Source organism: Notolepis coatsorum (assembly GCF_963971535.1).
Source record: "Notolepis coatsorum genome assembly, chromosome: 19".
Lineage (NCBI taxonomy): Eukaryota > Metazoa > Chordata > Actinopteri > Aulopiformes > Paralepididae > Notolepis > Notolepis coatsorum.
In genome coordinates this window covers 89,779,866-89,802,032 of record NC_140183.1, presented here as the reverse complement: position 1 = coordinate 89,802,032, position 22,167 = coordinate 89,779,866, and the positions used below count along the sequence as shown (strand labels likewise).

At 45.4% G+C, this 22,167-nt stretch overlaps 1 protein-coding gene across 1 annotated transcript in view; it reads left to right on the top strand.

Moving 5' to 3' along the window:
- Positions 1-436: 436 nt before the first annotated feature.
- The window catches only part of znf574 (zinc finger protein 574), a 55,026-nt gene continuing 33,295 nt past the window's right edge, over positions 437-22,167 (top strand). Inside the window, exons 1-5 of the mRNA XM_084335894.1 lie at positions 437-533; positions 4,135-4,304; positions 18,959-20,177; positions 21,091-21,302; positions 21,715-21,894. Coding sequence (XP_084192020.1) covers positions 4,137-4,304; positions 18,959-20,177; positions 21,091-21,302; positions 21,715-21,894 — 1,779 coding nt within the window. The 5' untranslated portion in view covers positions 437-533; positions 4,135-4,136. The remainder of the gene's footprint in view (positions 534-4,134; positions 4,305-18,958; positions 20,178-21,090; positions 21,303-21,714; positions 21,895-22,167) is intronic.

The following is a 22,167-nucleotide window of genomic DNA, read 5'->3' as shown; positions in this document are numbered from 1 at the left end:
CTGTTAATAAACTTTTCAATCAATCAATCAATCAATCAATCAATCAATTAATTGAAAATGGGGGACCCTGATGGAAACAAGACGAAAGTCTTTCTCTGGTCTGCATCCCCTTAACAATTGTGTGTATTGAGCTGTACTGTACTGTACCCATTCTACAATCTGTTAATAAAGTTTTCAATCAATCAATTGATAAATTGATTTAAAATCAGCTAAAAAGTATAGAATAAAAACTTCTACCAGGGATCTTCCTTGACCCTGTCTTCTTCATCAAAAAGTATATGCAACTTGAACCAGCATTCTCATCAACAGTTTATTAATTGACCATATCACCAGCAGGTCTGTCACACTGTCCTGCCCTGGTCCTGCCTGCAGAGGCGCTCTGCAGGACCCACGGTCCGCTCTGTGTGTAGTCCAACACTATTGGCGTGTGGAGTGACAGACAGAGACAGCCTATCAGATCAACCCTTCTTTACATGCAGAAAGAAAAACGCGGCCGTTCTGTTTCCTTGTTTGATAAGAAACCTCCGAGTTCGGTGAGTTGTGTGTTGACTTTATTTTAAGTATTATTATGTTAATGTGACTTTTTTTCTATAGAAACATCACGCGATGCATTTTTTTTGTATATGGGGGCGTTCAACGGGGGGAGACAAGTAACATTCACGTTAAATCGGTCGCCGCCATTATACCACCGAAGAAGCGTATCCCGCCGCCCTTCTTCTTCGCTCGCTTCTTCTTCTCCTTCTCCTTCTCCTCCTGGTTACAAGAAAGTAAACAGCATCGCTTCAATGACGGACTGCTTTACACGCTAGCTGATGTTCGTTGCGACTTACCCACGTTAATAGTCGAAGATCACATACGTTACTCGACTAGCTAGGTAGCTACCGAGCTAGTAAAACGTTAGCCATAGTGTCACTAAGATGGCCATGTTGCTAGCTTGCACTCTGCATGTCGAGCTGCTTAGCATGCTAGCTGCTGCTAAAGCGCTAACGGTAGCAGTTTAACTTCAGCCTGCAGTACCTCGAAGTGGTCACACTGCAAGAGCTGCCAAGTGAGCTAGCTTCTTCAAGCTTCAACAACACCACGACTGATCATAATGATTATTGGTATAATAATAACAAGCCTCCTGCCTTCTTTGAACAGAAGCGAAATAAAAATGCCTCACTATGCCTCACTATGAATTGAAAATGGGGGACCCTGGTGTAAATCTGCATCTTAACACTTGTGTGTATTGAGCCGTACTGTGTATTGTACCCATTCTGCAATCTGTTCAATAAAGTTTTCATTCATTCATCCATTCACTCAATAATAGTAAGCCATCCACACAGGCATCACCAGCTGTATCATGCTGATGTTTAGAGAAAATTACAGTTGTCTAACTTTAGGTTAGTCTTTATCTCTGATCAGAATTTCAGAATGGATCATGTCACCATGAATGAATGAAAACTTGACTGAACAGATTGCAGAATGGGTACAGTACAGTACAGCTCAATACACACAATTGTTAAGGGGATGCAGACCAGAGAAAGATGTTTGTCTTGTTTACATCAGGCCAGGGTCCCCCATTTTCAATGCATAGTGACATTTATGACATACACAACATACATGACATACAGGTATATAGTACTGTTACATTTGCGACATAAACGATTTGTTGAGCTTCCTCTGGTGTTGTGGTTGTGGTATTTACTGACCTTTGGGAAGTATTTTGACATGTACATGGGTACCTTAGTCGTATAGTGTATCTTGTAGACCAGGCCCATTGCAAGTTGCTGTACTCTGTCGTCTACTCTAAGCCATCCTAGGTTGTCAAAATGGGCAGGGGTGAGGTGGGTTCTAGGGGTAAGGTCAAGTAGTAGTCTGACCAGTTTGTTTTGTGATGTTTGTAATGTTTTTAGCGCCTTTTGAGGTGCTTTGGTACCATGAGGTGCAAGCATAGGCGTAGTACTCTTGAATGAGTGCTCCTGCTCCTGTCAGAGTCTTCAGGGTATTCTTGTTTACCAGATAGATAAATTAGTAATGTTAGCATTAGTAGAAAAAAGGAGCTGGACACTAGCAGCAGACTTCATTACATTTGTGATCTGAATGTCCCTACATTTTTAGATCGGGACCAATGATGGTCTGTAACTGGCCATCTGTGCCCTGACACTGCATGCCCTTCTCTCCAACCCCTGAGTCTGCACCAACAGAGCATGAGTGATATTATGTCATACTTAGCCTGTCACATCCCATAACTTCCAATCTGCACTTTCATGAAGTGAGCCTCATCTATACTTTATTTCGGAGATTGACATCCAATTCTCTCTCGCTCTCCTAATAAAGGGGCACTTAACCATTAAACCCATTTTTTTATCAAATTTCAATAACACATAAACTGTTATTGGTGAGTTAATGAGTTTGAATATGCCATCAGATGACACTGAATCCCTGTGTTAAATAAAGCTCAGTGAAATGATGGAGATGAAGAAATATCAGTCCCTATTGCTATTTATTCATCTACATCATTTAATTTAGCTGTAATTAACACAAGGATTCAGTCCTTCGATTACATGACTGGAGGACATTCTTATTAACTCTGTAACTTTCAAACTAAATAAACCTTTGGGAAATGTGTGAGTTTATGTTCATAATAAATCTAAATAGTTTTCTGGTTAATTGGCTCTGCACTTCCTATGGGTCCAGTTTGTGGTATCTAATTGATGCTACAACTAAACCTCACATTGGCCCGTGAAATGGCACACAGACAGACTGCAAGAGGAGACACATTATGAATTGAAAATGGGGGACCCTGTTGTAAACAAGACTAAAGTCTTTCTCTGGTCTGTATCCCCTTAACAATTGTGTGTATTGAGTTGTACTGTACTGTACCCATTCTGCAATCTGTTAATTAAAGTTTTCAATCAATCAAACACATTCATGGGCAAAATAACAATTAGCCTAGGCTCACCCACGGTGAGTCATCTTGCTAATCTGGAATTTATGATCCTGAATTCATTCCATGATGACGTTGCATGCAGATGCTCATTTTCATCAGGAGAGGGCAATGTTCACACCTTAACCTTATTCAAATGCAATGCACTGTTGTGTATGCATCTACACAACATTTAAATGAGTATTGTTTTTAATACAGCTAAAGGGTGCAGGTTTGTTTGTTAGATGGAGAGCGATGTGTAGTGGTTGGTGAACCAAGGAGTAAGGTTGTGACTAGTAATTTTCTTTAGGTCTCTTTCCATGCTGAATGAGTTAGGCCAGTGGTTCTCAACCTTTTTACACCAAGTACCACCTGAGAACGTAGCTGGCTCTCCAAGTACCACCATATGACCGACGTTAAAATACAGTCTATTCAGCTATGCACAGTTCACGCAGGAGGCAAATGTATTCCTAATAACATTATTTATTGTTAACTTTTGTCAGACACAGCCACAATGTACAAAGGGGTAGCACTAGAACTAGCAAACTTTTCCACACAATTCTCATACAATGCAAGGGGCATTGAGAGGCATCTCTCTCTCTCTCTCTCTCTCTCTCTCTCTCTGTCTCTCTGTCTCTCTCTCTCTCTCTCTCTCTCTCTCTCTCTCTCTCTCTCTCTCTCTCTCTCTCTCTCTCTCTCTCTCTCTCTCTCTCTCTCTCTTGACCCTTTAAATGCCAGTGTTTGTGATGGGCATCACACATTATTGTAAAAAAAAAAAAAACACAAAAAGTGAAACGTTATTATTACAGGCTAGCATGTGACAATGATTAGCAACAACACTGATTTTGATGGATTTTGTTGTTTTTTGTAATGTCAGATTTAACAAGAACTCTCTTCAGAAAGAGAGTATTTCAATTTGTATCTGACATTACAATTTTTTTTTAAAATCGGGCTGAAGTTGAATAAAAGACGTATTACTGTTTAGACTGCATTACTCTGTCACAGTGATCTCCTGGTTGTTCCCCACTTAGGTTATCTAACTATCGCGCCGCCGCAACTAGAAACACTGGCCTGGCCTGCTTCTAAGTTCAGTGGCATGACTGCGGACAAAATAAACGAAATTATAATACTTTTTTATTTAAAATTTCAAGTGCAGCCCTATGCCTCATAACAGTTGGGCATTGTCACCTTTTACATCAAGTGTTGTTTGGATTTGACCCTGGCAGCGATGGAGGCGGGCATGTCGTCGGTGTACATGTGCTTCCCCTGCTACCAGGAGTTCAACACTCTGGATGAGGTGCTCCAACACCAGCTGACCTGCACCGCAGAGGCCACGGATTCTCCACAGGCCACCGCTGGAGCTGCCTCCATCACTATTCCACTGCTAAACACTCAGGTAACTAGTAATGCGGTGCAACACCTCTAGTGACACCCGTTAGACTGGTGGTGATGATACTTAACATTGAGCTGATCATAATTGGTACTATTTCTTTTGCTCTACCTGTGTGGTAACATTGTATACAGCATGTACCCACAATTCAGAAATTTGCACTTAGTATATCACTTGAAGTTATTGCTTTCTCTATAGCAAAATGTTATAGGCCTGCATGCTTCATATTTTAAGTTTCATACTTTGAATGAGCTTTGACCTAGATGTAGCATTTCCAAATATTGCTCCAAAACATTGAATTCCTCAAAGCGACTTCTAGTTACCGAGGGGTTGGAAAAGACGCTGTAGGATGTTTTTTGACCCTGATATTATGGATGAGCTATAGAAGCCTATTTATGGATTCTTAACACTTTGGGTGCCGCGTTGTTTCCGGGGCCCATCTATTCAGTGCCAGCATTAAACTAATGGAGTCCGTCACCTTGTTTGTAGAGCTATAACTATATTCTATATTATAGCTATGGATACAATACTATGGTCATTTGACACTTGAGTTTCTTCCGGTCAAGATGCAAAAAAGAAATACATTTTCCATCTATACGTTCCCGTTTTATACCGTGGTGAATATAAGTATGGTTTTAGAGCGGTCTAGGGTAATTCCTGGGAGGCTGGTAATAGCACGCAACGTGTATTATACTAAATGCATTGGCATTTCGTCCTTACACACGCTACAATTAAAAAATCAAATGCATATGATAGGTATTATGTTCCATCATGAATGCATGAAAGGGGGTGGGGGGGGTCGTTTTTTGATGCTCTGATCACCACCAACGGCATACGTTGTGGAGTAATGTTACAGTAACACTTTCGGATCGCAATGAAGGCATGCTCGGATCAACGCAAGATTGATATCATATAGCCCTTACCTTGACTAGGATGTGCCCCAAAAAGAATATTCCAATTATCTGATCGCCATTCCAAGTAATTATGTCCATCGTGTCGCCAACATAATCCATCACAAAACACGGATCGGGAGTACTTGATTCTTCTCAATCCGATCGGGACAACCGCTCCACTTGCCCGACAAAGAAAAGTCCGCCCGGACCCATATAATCGACGCACAGCCCAAGACACAATGTTCAAAGGGTGCTCGATACCGCCGTCTGGTAGGATGCGGCCGGTACTGCACCTTCGGAATCCCAGTATGTCTTTTACAGGCAACATACAGCTCCCTGACATTGAATAGGGTATTAACACTTTGAGTGCCACGGACGCGATTTGTCGTTAGTTCATGCCGCCAGTTGAGTGCCACCAATGACATATAGCGTTTGTTTGTCGTATTTTTTTTTATTAGCGATTTTAATTCATATTTCATCAATCGAGCCTCACGCTAGTGTTGCAGACTCTCTCTGAGCTCAATTGGGAAAATACCGCCCCCTATCGTCTCTCCCTGTGTAACTGCACCCCATTGGTTTAGACTGATGGGGGGGGGGTCCAGCCTCCTCATGTTACTTCTCCGGCGAGGCATCTGAAGAGACCCAAGTGATTCGCCGAGCCGGAAAACGCGTGGAATACATATTTACAGTACCCAACGCTGAATCAATAAACGCGATCGATATTTGGAATGGCGATCAGGAATTGGAATAATCTTTTTGGATAACATCTGATCTGAGGTAAGCAATTTATTTTACCAGTCTTGGGGTAATCGGATCCGTTTTGACATATCAGCGTGTGCCCTATGTGTGTGTGTGTGTGTGTCTGTGTGTGTGCGCTGATCAGGAAATGAGAGAATATATATTTTTTCAGATCGCTTCTATGTCTCGACAATGTTGACTGCAAACAAGTCATTGATAAACGACGGGCAGATTAGACACATAGCCATAATTTAAGACAGAGATTATGCGTTCACAACGCTATCATTGAAGTGGGTGGTGGCATTCAACAGGGTTTTACCACGTTAACAAGTGGCAACCAAAGTCTTAAAAAATAAAAAAATTATCAGGAAGCGACGGGGGCGGCGTGTCCCTCCCACGCAGACCCCCGCCGCTGAGAGATTGCGCTGTGCAGGTGAAAAGATGTGACGGCTGCTTCCTCGAGTACCGGAGGGGACACGTGATGTAAGGCTTCGTCCACATTGCAGCCGGCTTGTGGGAGGCATGGCCTAACAGCGTTCGAGACAGGGGAGGGTAGAGTTGGACGATACAAAAATTGGGATGGGAGAAAAATAGAAAATGGGAGAAAAAAGTTGATAAAAAATAAATATGATTAGATTATTGTAATGCTCTTTTAACTGGTCTCCCTAAAATCTATAGAGAAACTACAGTTAATCCAAAACTCGGCTGCTAGACTTTTAACAAAAACAAGAAAGAGAGCATTATTACACCTGTTTTAGCTACCTGTATCCTTTAGCATTTGAAAGTTATTTTACTTATATACAAATCCATAACTGGTTTAGCACCTTCATACATTACTGACTTCCTGTCATTTTATGTGCCAACTCGAGCTCTTAGATCGACCACAGCCGATCCTTAACTCATTCAGCGCCAATCACGGAAAAAGTCGGGTTAACTTGTCTGCGTTGAGCGCCAATCACGATAAATCTCGGGTTTTAATCGTTATTTCTTTTATTAGCTATCCATACATTTTTCATCCATCCAGCCTGATGTTATCATTGGGAATGGGTCTGAGCTCGCAAAGGGCAAATACCGCCGCCTACGCCTTCCAGCCGGTATTGCACATCATTGAAATCCCTCCCCCTTGGGCTGTACGCTGATCTAACAAGTCCGGTCCAGGTTTTCCTTCTCGGGGCAATAGTAACGTTTATAACACATGGACTGGGGAGACTGGGAGCAGCGTGGATTATGCCTTTCGGACATATAACGTTGGCTCAATAAACGCGATCAATATTTGGAATGGCGATCAGGAATTGGATTAATCTTTTTGCAGGACATCAAAGACCAGGTAAGGACTCTTTTTTTTTTTTACTTTTTTTTTTTTTTTACTTTGACCAGTCAGCTGGTTCTTTTCAGCGTTTATCGCTTTTTCTGGTCAAGCATGACCGACAGAAACGGGTTGAATGGGATATAGATCGGGGAAAGACACTCTGAGAAAATACGGCGAGTCCGGGAGTCGAACTCGTGTACCCCAGATCCGTGACGAGCACGGTTGTCCCCGACGCCGAAATAGCGCCGAGATACGCGGTGAGCTACTGGAGCTCCCCAGGTAAGGACTCTTATGTTACGAATCTTGGGTTAATCCGATATTTCTTTCGCCACCATCGGAGTGTGTGTGTGTGTGTGTGTGTTTCTGCCGTTGGCTGAACTACCGAGTACCGATTCACGTGAGATCCGTCTGTGCCACATTTCGGTAAAAAAAAAGAAAAAGAAAAAAAGACTTGATTCAACAACAAAGCAATCGGGCAATGGCAAGCCGACAACGGTTGAAAGTGTGGTTATTTGAAGTTTGGATTTTCTTTTTCACAACTGAGGTAGGTAGATTACATTTGACAAATGGCACGATTTCTAAGGAAATACATTGAAGCGCCGTTTGCTCGAGTTTCTTGAGATTAGACGGAATGCTCTGGAAATATACTCTTATTCACCACGGTATAAAACGGAAATGTACGGATGAAAAAACAATCTGTTTTGTGCATGTTGACTGGAAGCAACTCACTGACAATCGACGGGTGTATTAGATCCATAGCTATAATATTTCATATATTTTAAGCACTCGCAAGTTCCCAAGTCTCCCCAGTGACTTACAGCGATGGCATTCTAGACCTATATCACGCATATCGCTGCGGCGCTGATTGAGTTAATGTACCCATTGTAAAAAACTAAAAAGAAAAGAAAGCGGTGAGAGTGCTTTCAGCTACTACGCCCCAAAACTTTGGAACACTCTCCCGCAGGTCATTAGGACAGCAGACTCGGTTGACACTTTTAAAAAACAGCTCAAAACCTTTTTAATTAATTAATATCTTTATTGTCTTATCAAAGTCAAGTCAAAGTCAGCTTTATTGTCACCGTTTGTAATGTGCAAGACATACAGAGACACGAAATTGCGTTTCCCCCTTCCCATGGTGTATATAAAAAACAAGATCTAATATAAACATAAAGTAACATATAGTACACTATAAACATAAATGAACATATGGACAAGTATACAACAGGACTATATACAATGTAGACGGTAGCTAAAAATGTGAGTGAATGTAAATATAGAGGTAAACGAGAACAGTGGTACATAGTAAGTATGAATAATAAATAATGGCAGTAAAATACAATAATGGCAGTAATATGGATAACATTTGAAGACTTATTGTATTATTGTACTGTAAATGAGAGCTATTTTACTGCATTATTTCTTCCTGTCCATTGTATGCAGTGTTGCTTGGGGGTGTGTGGGCCCCTTTGGGGTCAGATTTTCAGGTGTCATTGCACATTGGTCTTTGTTGTATCTTCATCTGGGATGCAGTTTCTGGTGGGGCGTGTCGTGGTTGGGGGGGGGGGGGGGGGGGGGGGGGGGGCGGGTCGTTTGAGTGTACTTGGATTGTTTGTGCCTGTCATTGTGCGTGGTGGTGGGGGGGTCGTTTCTGTGGGCTGCTTTGTTGCCTCTGGTCCTGGTGGCCTTGCCATTGCGGGGGATCAGTGGGTTCTATGTTTTTGCTTTCGGATTCTGCAGAGGGGTGGCTGGTTGTATGCTCCATGGCCTGTGGCTGTGCCGGGGAGGGGGGGGTGGCATTGTGGGTGGTCTGGGATGGCACTGGGACCTTTGGAACACTTTGGGGTACTGTGGGGGTTGTGGTGGGTTCTTGGCCTTCGATTCCCACTGTCAGCGGTACCTCCGACTTGGTCAGTCGTCCCTACGAACACAATTGGCAGTGTCCGCGGGTGGGAAGCCGGTGGGCTATGAGTCCTGGTCGCTGCAACAGCGACTCCTACTGGTCGATCGGGGCGCCGTTTAGCAGGGAAGGGATCTGAGGGAGAACCTAGTGTGAACCTCTGCACGTGTTACGTTCTCCCAGTGAAACTCTGACTCACTGTCGGATAAAAAGAAGCGGCTGGTGACTTCACATGTATCGGAGGAGGCATGTGTTAGTCTACACCCTCCCCAGATCGTCAGTAGGGCAGTGCAATGACCAGAAGGGAATTGGCATAACGATTAAATTGGGGGATGGGAGAAAAGATAGAAAGGCAAAGAAACAAAACAACACAATAACAAGTAATACTTATAGCCTAAGATGCCATGGAAGAAATATATTGCTGGAGTCGCCCCCAGTGCAGAAGCTGGTAATGATGATGTACACACCGACCTTCTATCAAATGTACACATCGACCTCCTATCAGATGTACACACCAACCTCCCATCAGATGTACACATCAACCTTCTATCAGATGTACACACCGACCTATCAGATGTACACACCAACCTATCAGATGTACACACCGACCTCCCATCAGATGTACACATCAACCTTCTATCAGATGTACACATCGACCTCCCATCAGATGTACACATCGACCTCCTATCAGATGTACACACCGACCTCCCATCAGATGTACACACAGACCTCCCATCAGATGTACACACAGACCTCCCATCAGATGTACACACCAACCTCCTATCAGATGTACACACCGACCTATCAGATGTACACACCGACCTCCCATCAGATGTACACACCGACCTCCTATCAGATGTACACACCGACCTATCAGATGTACACATCGACCTCTTATCAGATGTACACACCGACCTATCAGATGTACACACCAACCTATCAGATGTACACACCAACCTCCCATCAGATGTACACACCAACCTATCAGATGTACACACCAACCTCCATCAGATGTACACACCAACCTATCAAATGTACACACCAACCTCCTATCAGATGTACACATCGACCTTCTATCAGATGTACACACCGACCTCCCATCAGATGTACACACCAACCTATCAAATGTACACACCAACCTCCTATCAGATGTACACATCGACCTTCTATCAGATGTACACACCGACCTATCAGATGTACACACCGACCTATCAGATGTACACATAAACCTTCTATCAGATGTACACACCGACCTCCTATCAGATGTACACACCGACCTATCAGATGTACACACCAACCTCCCATCAGATGTACACACCGACCTATCAGATGTACACATCAACCTCCTATCAGATGTACACATCGACCTCCTATCAGATGTACACACCGACCTATCAGATGTACACATCGACCTCCTATCAGATGTACACATCGACCTCCTATCAGATGTACACACAGACCTCCCATCAGATGTACACACAGACCTCCCATCAGATGTACACATCGACCTCCTATCAGATGTACACATCGACCTCCCATCAGATGTACACATCAACCTCCCATCAGATGTACACACAGACCTATCAGATGTACACACCGACCTATCAGATGTACACACCGACCTATCAGATGTACACACCGACCTATCAGATGTACACACCGACCTATCAGATGTACACACCGACCTATCAGATGTACACACCGACCTCCCATCAGGGTGATGCCACAGACCTCCATCAGGGTGATGCCACCGACCTCCCATCAGGGTGATGCCACAGACCTCCATCAGGGTGATGCCACAGACCTCCATCAGGGTGATGCCACAGACCTCCCATCAGGGTGATGCCACAGACCTCCATCAGGGTGATGCCACAGACCTCCATCAGGGTGATGCCACAGACCTCCCATCAGGGTGATGCCACAGACCACCCATCAGGGTGATGCCACACAGACCTCCCATCAGGGTGATGCCACACACCTCCATCAGGGTGATGCCACAGACCTCCATCAGGGTGATGCCACAGACCTCCATCAGGGTGATGCCACAGACCTCCATCAGGGTGATGCCACAGACCTCCCATCAGGGTGATGATGCCACAGACCTCCCATCAGGGTGATGCCACAGACCTCCATCAGGGTGATGCCACAGACCTCCATCAGGGTGATGCCACAGACCTCCATCAGGGTGATGCCACAGACCTCCATCAGGGTGATGCCACAGACCTCCATCAGGGTGATGCCACAGACCTCCATCAGGGTGATGCCACAGACCTCCATCAGGGTGATGCCACACCATCAGGGTGATGCCACAGACCTCCATCAGGGTGATGCCACACCATCAGGGTGATGCCACAGACCTGCCATCAGGGTGATGCCACAGACCTCCATCAGGGTGATGATGCCACAGACCTCCATCAGGGTGATGCCACAGACCTCCATCAGGGTGATGCCACAGACCTGCCATCAGGGTGATGCCACAGACCTCCATCAGGGTGATGATGCCACAGACCTCCATCAGGGTGATGATGCCACAGACCTCCCATCAGGGTGATGCCACAGACCTCCATCAGGGTGATGCCACAGACCTCCATCAGGGTGATGCCACAGACCTCCCATCAGGGTGATGCCACAGACCTCCCATCAGGGTGATGCCACAGACCTCCATCAGGGTGATGCCACAGACCTCCATCAGGGTGATGCCACAGACCTCCATCAGGGTGGGTGATGCCACAGACCTGCCATCAGGGTGATGCCACAGACCTCCATCAGGGTGATGCCACAGACCTCCATCAGGGTGATGCCACAGACCACTGGTGTCTGGACTACAGCCTCTGTTTGTCCACGTTGGCTGTTCCTTCTTGTCAGCCTGGGCCTGATGACTCGGGACATCGTTAATGGAAATGGAGGGAGAGAGAACAGACTTACCTGGTCAGGGTTGGGTACTGCGGTCAGTGCAGTACCATGAGAACTGGGGACAACACAACCTGTTTGGCGGCGCTATCTGCGCTGTCATTGCCCTTTGAAACTGGGTCAGAACCTCATGTGTGCGCTTGACATTTTACAATGGCAATTGCAGATGGTAGCAAAATAGCTGCTAATAATTTTTTTTTTTACAAGTGTAGTGTGTTAAGAGGTGAACCGGAGGATTTGAGAAACCCTCTTCTTGTTGTACTGAATTCATGTGCAACACCAAATGCATATCTATAATCTTTCTAGATTGTGACTGGTTTGTCCTGCACTAGAAGACGCTCTGCTCTGGCGAGTGCATAGATCTCGGTCTCTTGTGCAGCTGTGCCGAGTCGGGGAAGGCCTGCTGATTCAAGGCATGTGTGTTGAGAAATAACAGCATATCCTCCTCCTGATTGAGTGTGTGTATTAGGTCTGCACCATTAATAAAAAATAAAAAAAAACGCGATCGTGATTCATAGACCTATGCAATCTCATTTCTAAATTATGACGATTTCTTTTCTTTTTCTTAAAAAATTTTTTATTTAAAATTGTATTATTTACATTTTTTACTTTACTTTTTTAAATGATGGCGGAGAAAAATCGTGATTCACATTTGAGCAAGAATCGTGCAGCCCTAGTGTGTATCAAAATTACGTTGGATCTGTCTTCAGACATGCAAAAGGAGAAGGGAGTTGAGGGAGGAATACATTTAATAAGGTTTGGAGAGAAAAAAAACAATTACTGTCTGTTTTTATTACTTTGATACTTAAGTACATTTAATGTGAGTCCCTTTTCAAATACGATATGTTTACTTTTACGTATGGCTTTCAATACTTGAGTAACACTCACAGACACACACTTTCAGCATGTCATGAGTCTGCTGGGTTGTGCTCACCAGAGCAGCACTGGTCCTGTGTGTATTTCTCCATCTCGGTATGATTTTCATAAAGAATGATCAAGTTTTCTTCTCCAAACACTTCACCTCCTGTCTCTCCTCTGCCATGCCGTGTGTGTCTTGGGGGCGGGGGGGGGCAGACTAGATTCAGCTGTAAATAACACTGGTACAGTATATAACACATTTATTGACTAAATAGCTGTAAGCCATCAAGGGTTTGAGGTAGGCCTATATGTTAACTAGGCGATAAAACACAAAATGTAGAACTCTGGATTGAAAATAAATATAGTATTTACATTATCAGTCAAAATTATTACATCATCAGTTTGGAAACAATTTTCATCCTGAAAATGGAGTAAATGCCCAATAATGTAATATGGGATTGCATTATCAGTAACATTTTTACAATATCAGTCAGGGCATTTTAATACATTATTGGTTATATCATTACATTATTGGGTTTATTACATTTCCGATGTAAAGTGCCAAATTTAATACATTTTCAGGAGTTATTACTTTGGGTGCTTTATATTTGGTGCTAACTGGTAAATGGTGCATTTATATAGTGCTTTCATCCAAGGCGCTTTACAATTTGTTCCTCACATTTTACCCACTCACTCACACACCGATGGCGGAAGCAACCATGCAAGGTGCCAACCTGCTCACCGGGAGCAGTTAGGGATTCAGGGGGCTTTCTCACTAACCATTCGGGGTCGAATCACAGCCCGATCGCACCAGAAAAGGGTGTCCGTCCGACTGAGAGCGCTGCCCCCCGTCCCCGGGGACGCTGATTCGCTCCAAACCTGGACCGCTGGAATAGGTGGTTCCGGGTGCGCACCAGTGGGAGCGGGGGGCGTGGTGTACGAGCTTGTACCAAAACACGGGAGAGGCTTCTGTGTCAACTTGCTGACACACACAACGTCATTACTGTAATGCTTTCATGCTTGCTGAATTTTGGGCAGATAAAAACATACAGCAACAACTGGACAATACCCGTGGCAATTTGGCGAGTTCAGACCTCAACCAAACAAGCATGTTGAGCCTCACTGCTGAAAACATGAAGCCACGTTACAAGCACAACACTTCCCTGGCTCGCATTAGGCCTGGCAATTGTTTTGCCATTGCTATGTCTTGTCTACTATACATTGGTTTCTTGTTCGAATGCATTTATTTCTATTAGACCAGTGGTGCCCAACCAGTCGGCCGTGATCGACCGGTAGATCAATGACATTCAATATAATTGCCGTGAGCGATGGGCTAATGTTAGCTGCTAACTAGTAATAAATAGGCTAAGCTAACTAGCGTTAGCGTAAGCTAACTGGCGTTAGCTTAGCGTTAACCCTGGAAAACGCTCAAAGCGGACTCCACGACACCAGTTCCATTTGTGAGAAAAGGGGGGTGGGTTATATTGACAAGGCTTGACAACAGAGGTTCAAATATAACTTCATATTTATTGGTTATTTGTTTCTTTATATCAGCATCCAGTTTCCACCACCGTATGTTAAACTCTTCCTGTGTTGACAGTGTGACATCATCGCTACGGCAGCTTACATGCTCAAAATGCAAACCGTAAACAAAACCAGAGCGCACCAAGACTGCAGTGTGTACACAAACTAGAGGGGGGAGAGGGAGGGGGGAAGTTCGCACCCAAGGACGGAACGAGGACGGAGCGGAGCTGATTCGACCCCGAATGGCAGTGAGAAAGCCCCCTAAGTTACCAGACGACTGCTTTACCTCCCGAGCCACTGTCGCTGCGGGTGCTACACACCTGGCATAAGAATGTGTCACTAGCGTCTCTAGTGACCACTTGTGATTGGATATCGCTTCCCTGCTCAATATGCAAATAAACTAAAACAGCATATTCTTGCTTGCCTGCAATTGGGGGCACACAAGGGCATAAAGGAGGCATAAAGCCAGTCCACAAGTGGTCATAAAGGAGGCATAAAGCCAGTCCATAAGGGGGCATAAAGGAGGCATAAAGCCAGTCCATAAGGGGGCATAAAGGAGGCATAAAGCCAGTCCAAAAGTGGTCATAAAGGAGGCATAAAGCAGTCCATAAGAGGGCATAAAGGAGGCATAAAGCCAGTCCATAAGAGGGCATAAAGGAGGCATAAAGCCAGTCCATAAGGGGGCATAAAGGAGGCATAAAGCCAGTCCATAAGGGGGCATAAAGGAGGCATAAAGCCAGTCCATAAGAGGGCATAAAGGAGGCATAAAGCCAGTCCATAAGGGGGCATAAAGGAGGCATAAAGCCAGTCCATAAGAGGGCATAAAGGAGGCATAAAGCCAGTCCATAAGAGGGCATAAAGGAGGCATAAAGCCAGTCCATAAGGGGGCATAAAGGAGGCATAAAGCCAGTCCATAAGGGGGCATAAAGGAGGCATAAAGCCAGTCCATAAGGGGGCATAAAGGAGGCATAAAGCCAGTCCATAAGAGGGCATAAAGGAGGCATAAAGCCAGTCCATAAGGGGGCATAAAGGAGGCATAAAGCCAGTCCATAAGAGGGCATAAAGGAGGCATAAAGCCAGTCCATAAGAGGGCATAAAGGAGGCATAAAGCCAGTCCATAAGGGGGCATAAAGGAGGCATAAAGCCAGTCCATAAGAGGGCATAAAGGAGGCATAAAGCCAGTCCATAAGAGGGCATAAATGAGGCATAAAGCCAGTCCATAAGAGGGCATAAAGGAGGCATAAAGCCAGTCCATAAGAGGGCATAAAGGAGGCATAAAGCCAGTCCATAAGGGGGCATAAAGGAGGCATAAAGCCAGTCCATAAGGGGGCATAAAGGAGGCATAAAGCCAGTCCATAAGAGGGCATAAAGGAGGCATAAAGCCAGTCCATAAGGGGGCATAAAGGAGGCATAAAGCCAGTCCATAAGAGGGCATAAAGGAGGCATAAAGCCAGTCCATAATGGGGCATAAAGGAGGCATAAAGCCAGTCCATAAGAGGGCATAAAGGAGGCATAAAGCCAGTCCATAAGAGGGCATAAAGGAGGCATAAAGCCAGTCCATAAGGGGGCATAAAGGAGGCATAAAGCCAGTCCATAAGGGGGCATAAAGGAGGCATAAAGCCAGTCCATAAGGGGGCATAAAGGAGGCATAAAGCCAGTCCATAAGAGGGCATAAAGGAGGCATAAAGCCAGTCCATAATGGGGCATAAAGGAGGCATAAAGCCAGTATATTACTCCAAGTCGGGATGTTTTTTCAACATATAAGATGCTCCTTCCTTTATTGATTCCCCTTGGAGAAATTCGGGCGTCATAGCACCATGGGGGATAGGGGGGTGGGGGGGGGGTGGTAATAGTAGAAAGACAAAAATATAGGCAATAAAATTTGTTCTGAATATAAAAATATGATAAAAGAAAACATAAACAATGTAGACTGCTCTACCTCCCGAGCCACTGTCGCTCCCAGCTTATGGACTCTAACCTCTTCTTAGGAGGACTCCAGCCTTCTGACATACTGTGATTTCTCAAGAAAGAATTCATTAATTAATCTTGGGCAGAATAAAAAATGATCCAATTAATGGATTACGAGCGTGTTCATATTCGGAACGGGCCAATTGCTTGGCTCCCGGACGGTGTTGCTGCTTGCATGGTTGTCAGGGGGCCTGCCTGTTCAGAGCACATGGCGCTGTGGAGACCTGCGCTAATGGCTGCTTGCAGCGTTCTGGAGAACTGAACGACTTCACACTCAACACTGCACTCCCTGGGCCCTCAGCAATACACCCCAGCCAAATGTAAAGTTTGTTGTTATAGCACAACCATCTGGCTAAATGGCACCAAATACACCACCGACCCCCCTGTGTTATTAGATAAATGAATTAGATGGAGATGAATGAGAGGCATGGAGTAAGTGATGTAGATAGATAGAAATGGGTATGGTGAGGGCTGTGTAATAAAGAAAGTACAGAATGTGCTGGTAATTCTCCCTATCAAGGTGTGAATTCTATTGGACTGCCATTGTTTGGTTCAAGGCCTCCCTTGTGAGTTTGAGAGCCCAGTGGGTTCCCTATATACTGCATTGCATTTTACACACTGTACAAAGGGAGATATATACGGTGTCTTCTTCCATTCTGGCAGAATCTTTTGTTCTGAGATGTATTCCTTTGGGATGCATTTCATCTAAATGCTGAGGCCCATTAATTCACATTCTACAAAGAACTGAACTTCTTTGAAAATCATATAACGAGTCGTGGTATTCCTTTACGTTTGATGATGAATCTCGGCACGATCTGCCCTGTTCTTGCCCTTCCCCACGATGGCCACAGCAACCCCCGAGGGTCGAGAGAAGTCACTGGCGTGCCGAGCGACGTTTAACGATAAGTCTGCAGTGCACCCAGACTCCCATCCTTACTGTCCACAATGCAAGTCCATAAAGCACGGTGTCGCTCGCGACAAGCAGATTGCATCTCGAGTTGCCAGTGGGCAGAGGAGGGTGAGGGAGATGCATCAGTCACCCCTTCCCCCTGATGGATCACCCATTGGCCTTCTTCTCACAGATCAATCAGCTAGAGAAACACTCCATAAAACCTAAGTGCCTTATGGCACCCGGGCATCCGCTTCCCTATCAGCTGGGCTTATTACAACCATGGCCACTTCATTAGCCAGATTATCATAATTCCTGTTTACATTATGTGACACTGCTGGAAAACAGGGACTGTTGAGGTTTCAGATGAATGTGGGGAGCTGTTGAGCCCCGTTTCTCCCCGTTCTCCGGTCACTGCTTGAGGGCCACAGCTATTGCAAATAGACTGCAAGGGAAACGGGGAGCGGTGCTTTTTAGGATAATGAATGAGAAGAAAAATTATTAATACTAAGGTAGATGGGCAATTTGTATTATGCATACTTTATTATTTCTCCCTCTTACCAGAGAGGAAGAAGATTAGGTGCTCAATTGGCTGGGTTATACGTTTTGGATTTGCATGTAGATTCTGGGTGCACTACACAAGTCTCAGGTTGGCCTAAGTAGTGGTTAGGTGTACTCAAACTAGTATACCTAACTCTATTAGGTATACTCTATTCTGATGAGCCAAACCCACCCTCTCTCCTAATGCCCTTTTTAGAAAGTGAATTGACTCATCCACTGTAAAACGCTTTATCAAGAGGATAAAAATAAACACACATGACACCATTTCATGACCATCAGTAATGGTTTAGGACCACGGTAATGGGTTTTGCTATGGCAGATAAATGCACTGTCGGCAGCAATAAAGTAATGTACCGCTTAATAATTCAATTTAACCGCTAAGCAGAAACACCAAGCTGTGTTGCTTGAAATGTCCAGGGGAATTTCCATTGGTAGCTATTGCTAAGTAAATCAACCATTTTGCAATTCAAATAAAAACATGAATTATTACTCGGGGCAATGCTTACAGCAAACAGATCAGACCAAGCCACATGCGGCCCTCTGCATTACCAGAATGCAGAAACAAAAGCCGTGCTATTAATATGTGAGACACGTTGAATTACCTTGAATGAGGGCGCTCCAGAAGCCAGAGGTCTTTAACCTCAACCTTGACGTTCCCTTCTGTTTTTATAATCTAAATGGATGGATGGAGCGGATATGAAACCCCACGGAGTGACCCATTGCACCCTGATAGGTCTGTGATATTTATGGGCCTGGCTGAGGCCTTATCTGGTCTGTCTGGAGCACTGCCTCAGAGGAACCCTGGCTCCAAACACACGCTGCTCTCATTGACTTCGCTGCCTCACCAGCACTGAATTCTCATCCCTCATCTGCCAGAAAAACAACAGTCGCTCCAGGTTCAATTGACTCCACCCAATTATGCAGTGGCTATTTGATTAAGAGCAAAGTGCTACTCGGTATTGCAAGGGGCAGATTTCCTTTTGTGTACAGGAACAAATGAGATTAATTGAACAAATGACGACAAGTGGATCATTGAAACTACCGGTAGTCTGTGTTCTGCTCTTTCTTTTTCTTCTCCATTCTCTTGATCCTTTTTTACTTTTTTTTTTGCAGCAACAGGTTATAGCATCAACAGCATCCATCCTTGCCCCATTGATCCAGACCCAAACAGTGAACATCTCTGCTACACCCAGAAGGGGTAGACCCAGTCAGGCTACAGTCAAACAGAAGGCCCCTTCCACGTCAGACCAGCCACGAATCCTTTACCAGTGTGGGGACTGTGACGAGCTTTTCAAGAGCCTCTACCTTTGGCAACAACACCGCAAAGAAGGTTCTTGTCTCAAGTCTAAGACGATCACCATAGAATCAAATGTGATTCTAGAACCTAAGGCAGAACCAGAGGCAGCACCAGAGGCAGAACCAGAGGCAGAACCCGATGTGACTGAACAACCAGAAGAGGGGGCACCAGAGGAGGCTCAGGATCTACCATCAGAGTCCGCAGAAGGCGAGGAACCCCAGTCCCAGCCTGCTGCAGACAGCCTTTCAGCCCAGAGCTCAAACCCTCCTGTTTCTGAGCAGAGTCCTGCTTCGGCCTCTGATCCAGAAGACTCACCCAGGAAGAGAGGGCCCGTCATCAAAAAGCCCAAGCCTGACCCCGTGCTCCTGTGTGTGGACTGTGGCTCTAGTTTCGGCCTGGTGTCCGAGCTGGTTTCCCACCGCAAGACCCAGCATGGCCTGGAGGAAGCCCTGCATCGCTGCCTCGTGTGTGGGGAGAGCTTCCTCAACACCACCCTCTTCCTCTACCACCGCAAGCAGCATCGGCAGAAGGGGGAAGAGAGAGAGGCAGTTGAAATTGATACGACCAACGATTGTCCACCGGTAGTGCAGGAAGAGGTGGTGGAGGAGTCCCTTGCAGAGATGTCGGGGGAGGTTTATACTCAGAGCAATGGGACTGAAGAGCAGGGCCAGGATGCCATCTCAACCACCTCCATCTTCGCCCAGCCAGAGACATTCATGTGTACCCAGTGCGGGGCCACCTTCAACAAGGAGGCCGCATTCGCCACCCATCGTAAGGACAAGCACGGCCTGAAGGAGGCCCTCCACTGCTGCTTCCAGTGTGGCCAGAATTTCATGAACACCACCCAGTATCTCTACCACCGGCGTCTGCCCCACCACACACCAGGTACAGATGCTGAAGACACTACTACTACCTCTCAGGATATCCCAAAGAGCTCAAAGAGGTTGCTCTCCCCTGCGGCCAGTGACTCAGGCTCGCCCCAAGCTAAGAGAGGCAAGCCGACTATCCGGATCAGCAGCTTGAGTGCACTGAAAGGTATGTTTCCAGTTTGTTATAGTGATAGATAGATACTTTATTCACCCCCTTGGGGAAATTCAGGTATCCAGTAGCTCAGTGCAGTTGACAGACAATAAAAAGCGATAAAAAGGACAACCAATACAACAAACAAACAATGAAGGTCAGCACTGAAGTTTAAAAAAATATGGTGTTGAACAGCCTGATGGCTTTGGGGACAAAGGACACCTTGTACCTGTACTGTAGTGTTGTCACGATACCAACATTTTGACTTTGATACCGATACCAGTATCATGATACCGGTTTTAAAAATCTTCATCATTTTAGTGACAAATGCGAGTGAAACGCTCGCACTGTCGAGTCCTGGCTTTAGGCAGAATCACAGATAATGTGGAAAATGCCTTGTTGTGTGTTCAGTCGACACTGTTGACATGCCCACTACGCAAAGCGTGCGCTCTCTCTCTCTCTCGCACGCACACACACACACACACACACACACACACACACACACACACACACACACACACACACACACACGCACACACACTGCCTCCGGTCACGCATCCACTCTACTCATGGAAAGTATGGTATCAGGCTATTATTCTAAAAGTATCGATACTAATAAAATGGAGTATTGGATTCTTTTTAACGTCTGGGTATCGCAATACCATTCTAGTATCGTGCAACCCTAGTTTGTTATTGGGTTATTTGTGGTGGTGGCTGGACACGGGTGCGTTAGATACACTTTGTCAGCTGTGGAAAAGACTGTTAATATGTTTTTTATTGTGTCAGTTTTCGGATATCGTGGTGGTTCCACCACAAATAAATAAACCTATGTATGGGAAACACTCTGTAAGTGGAACTGACTGTTAAAACAGCCACTGAACATTTTAAGATGGTTAAGACTAAGGAACTATGTTTCCCGTTTCTTCAGAGAACAATGGCGAGACGGGCGCCGTAAAGGCAGAGGAGGAAGCGGGGGACTTGGACGCCACCAATCTACCTCCACCGGCCAAGCTGATGCATGACTGGGCCCGCACCCCTCTACCCCACGTCTGCCCCCATTGCGGCAAGACATTCACCCGGCGCGTCTTCCTCCGCGCTCACGTCTACAGCCACACCGGAGAGAAGCTCTTCACATGCAAGGTGATGCCGCCTGATCACAACGTCTCCCGTGTCTTGTCTCGGGGGAGGGTAGTCTGCTTTGATGTGGATGTCATGAATGTCATGAATGTCGTGCACGTGACGCGAAAGTCGGGATCTGCTTTGATGTGCTTTGTGGCAGGCGTTTATGGGACTACGACTTGACGGGGCCACGCTCTCGTTATATTTGACAGCTTTGATTCCCCCCCCCCCCCCCCCCCCCCAGTTCATATCATGATGTTGTGTAATAGAATATTTGAAGGAATATAGTGAGAGAGCAATTCAATCGAAGACGGCTTTTTATTTCTTCCGTCATCTGGGGTAGTTAGAATGAGTGCCGCGCGGTACAGTGGATGTGAAGAAGACGATAAACAATAGTCGCTAATAATCCTGATTGTTGACCTTTATTGTGAAGGTGTGCAAAAAGGCCTTCACCAACTCCCAGAGCCTGCTGAGGCACAGCATGATCCACATGGGCAACAAGCCCTACAACTGTGACCAGTGCGGCAAGAACTTCTCCCAGGCAGCCACCCTGAAGAGACACCAGCGTATCCACGCATCCACACTGCCTCGACGCAAGCGCGGACGCAAGCCGGTACGGAGACTTCGACAACACTGTATACACTTTCTGCATTGTACTGTATATTGTATTGTAACTCGGTTACTTTTCTACTCTGCATTGTATATTGTACACTTTTGTCTACGTACTTGACTTCTATTTTATACTTATTATACTTATTTTATACTTATCTATTTTGACTAGGGATGCTCGATATTGGCTTTTTTACCGATACCGATATTCCGATATTGTCCAACTCTTAATTTCCGATACCGATACCGATATCAACCGATACCGATATATGCAGGG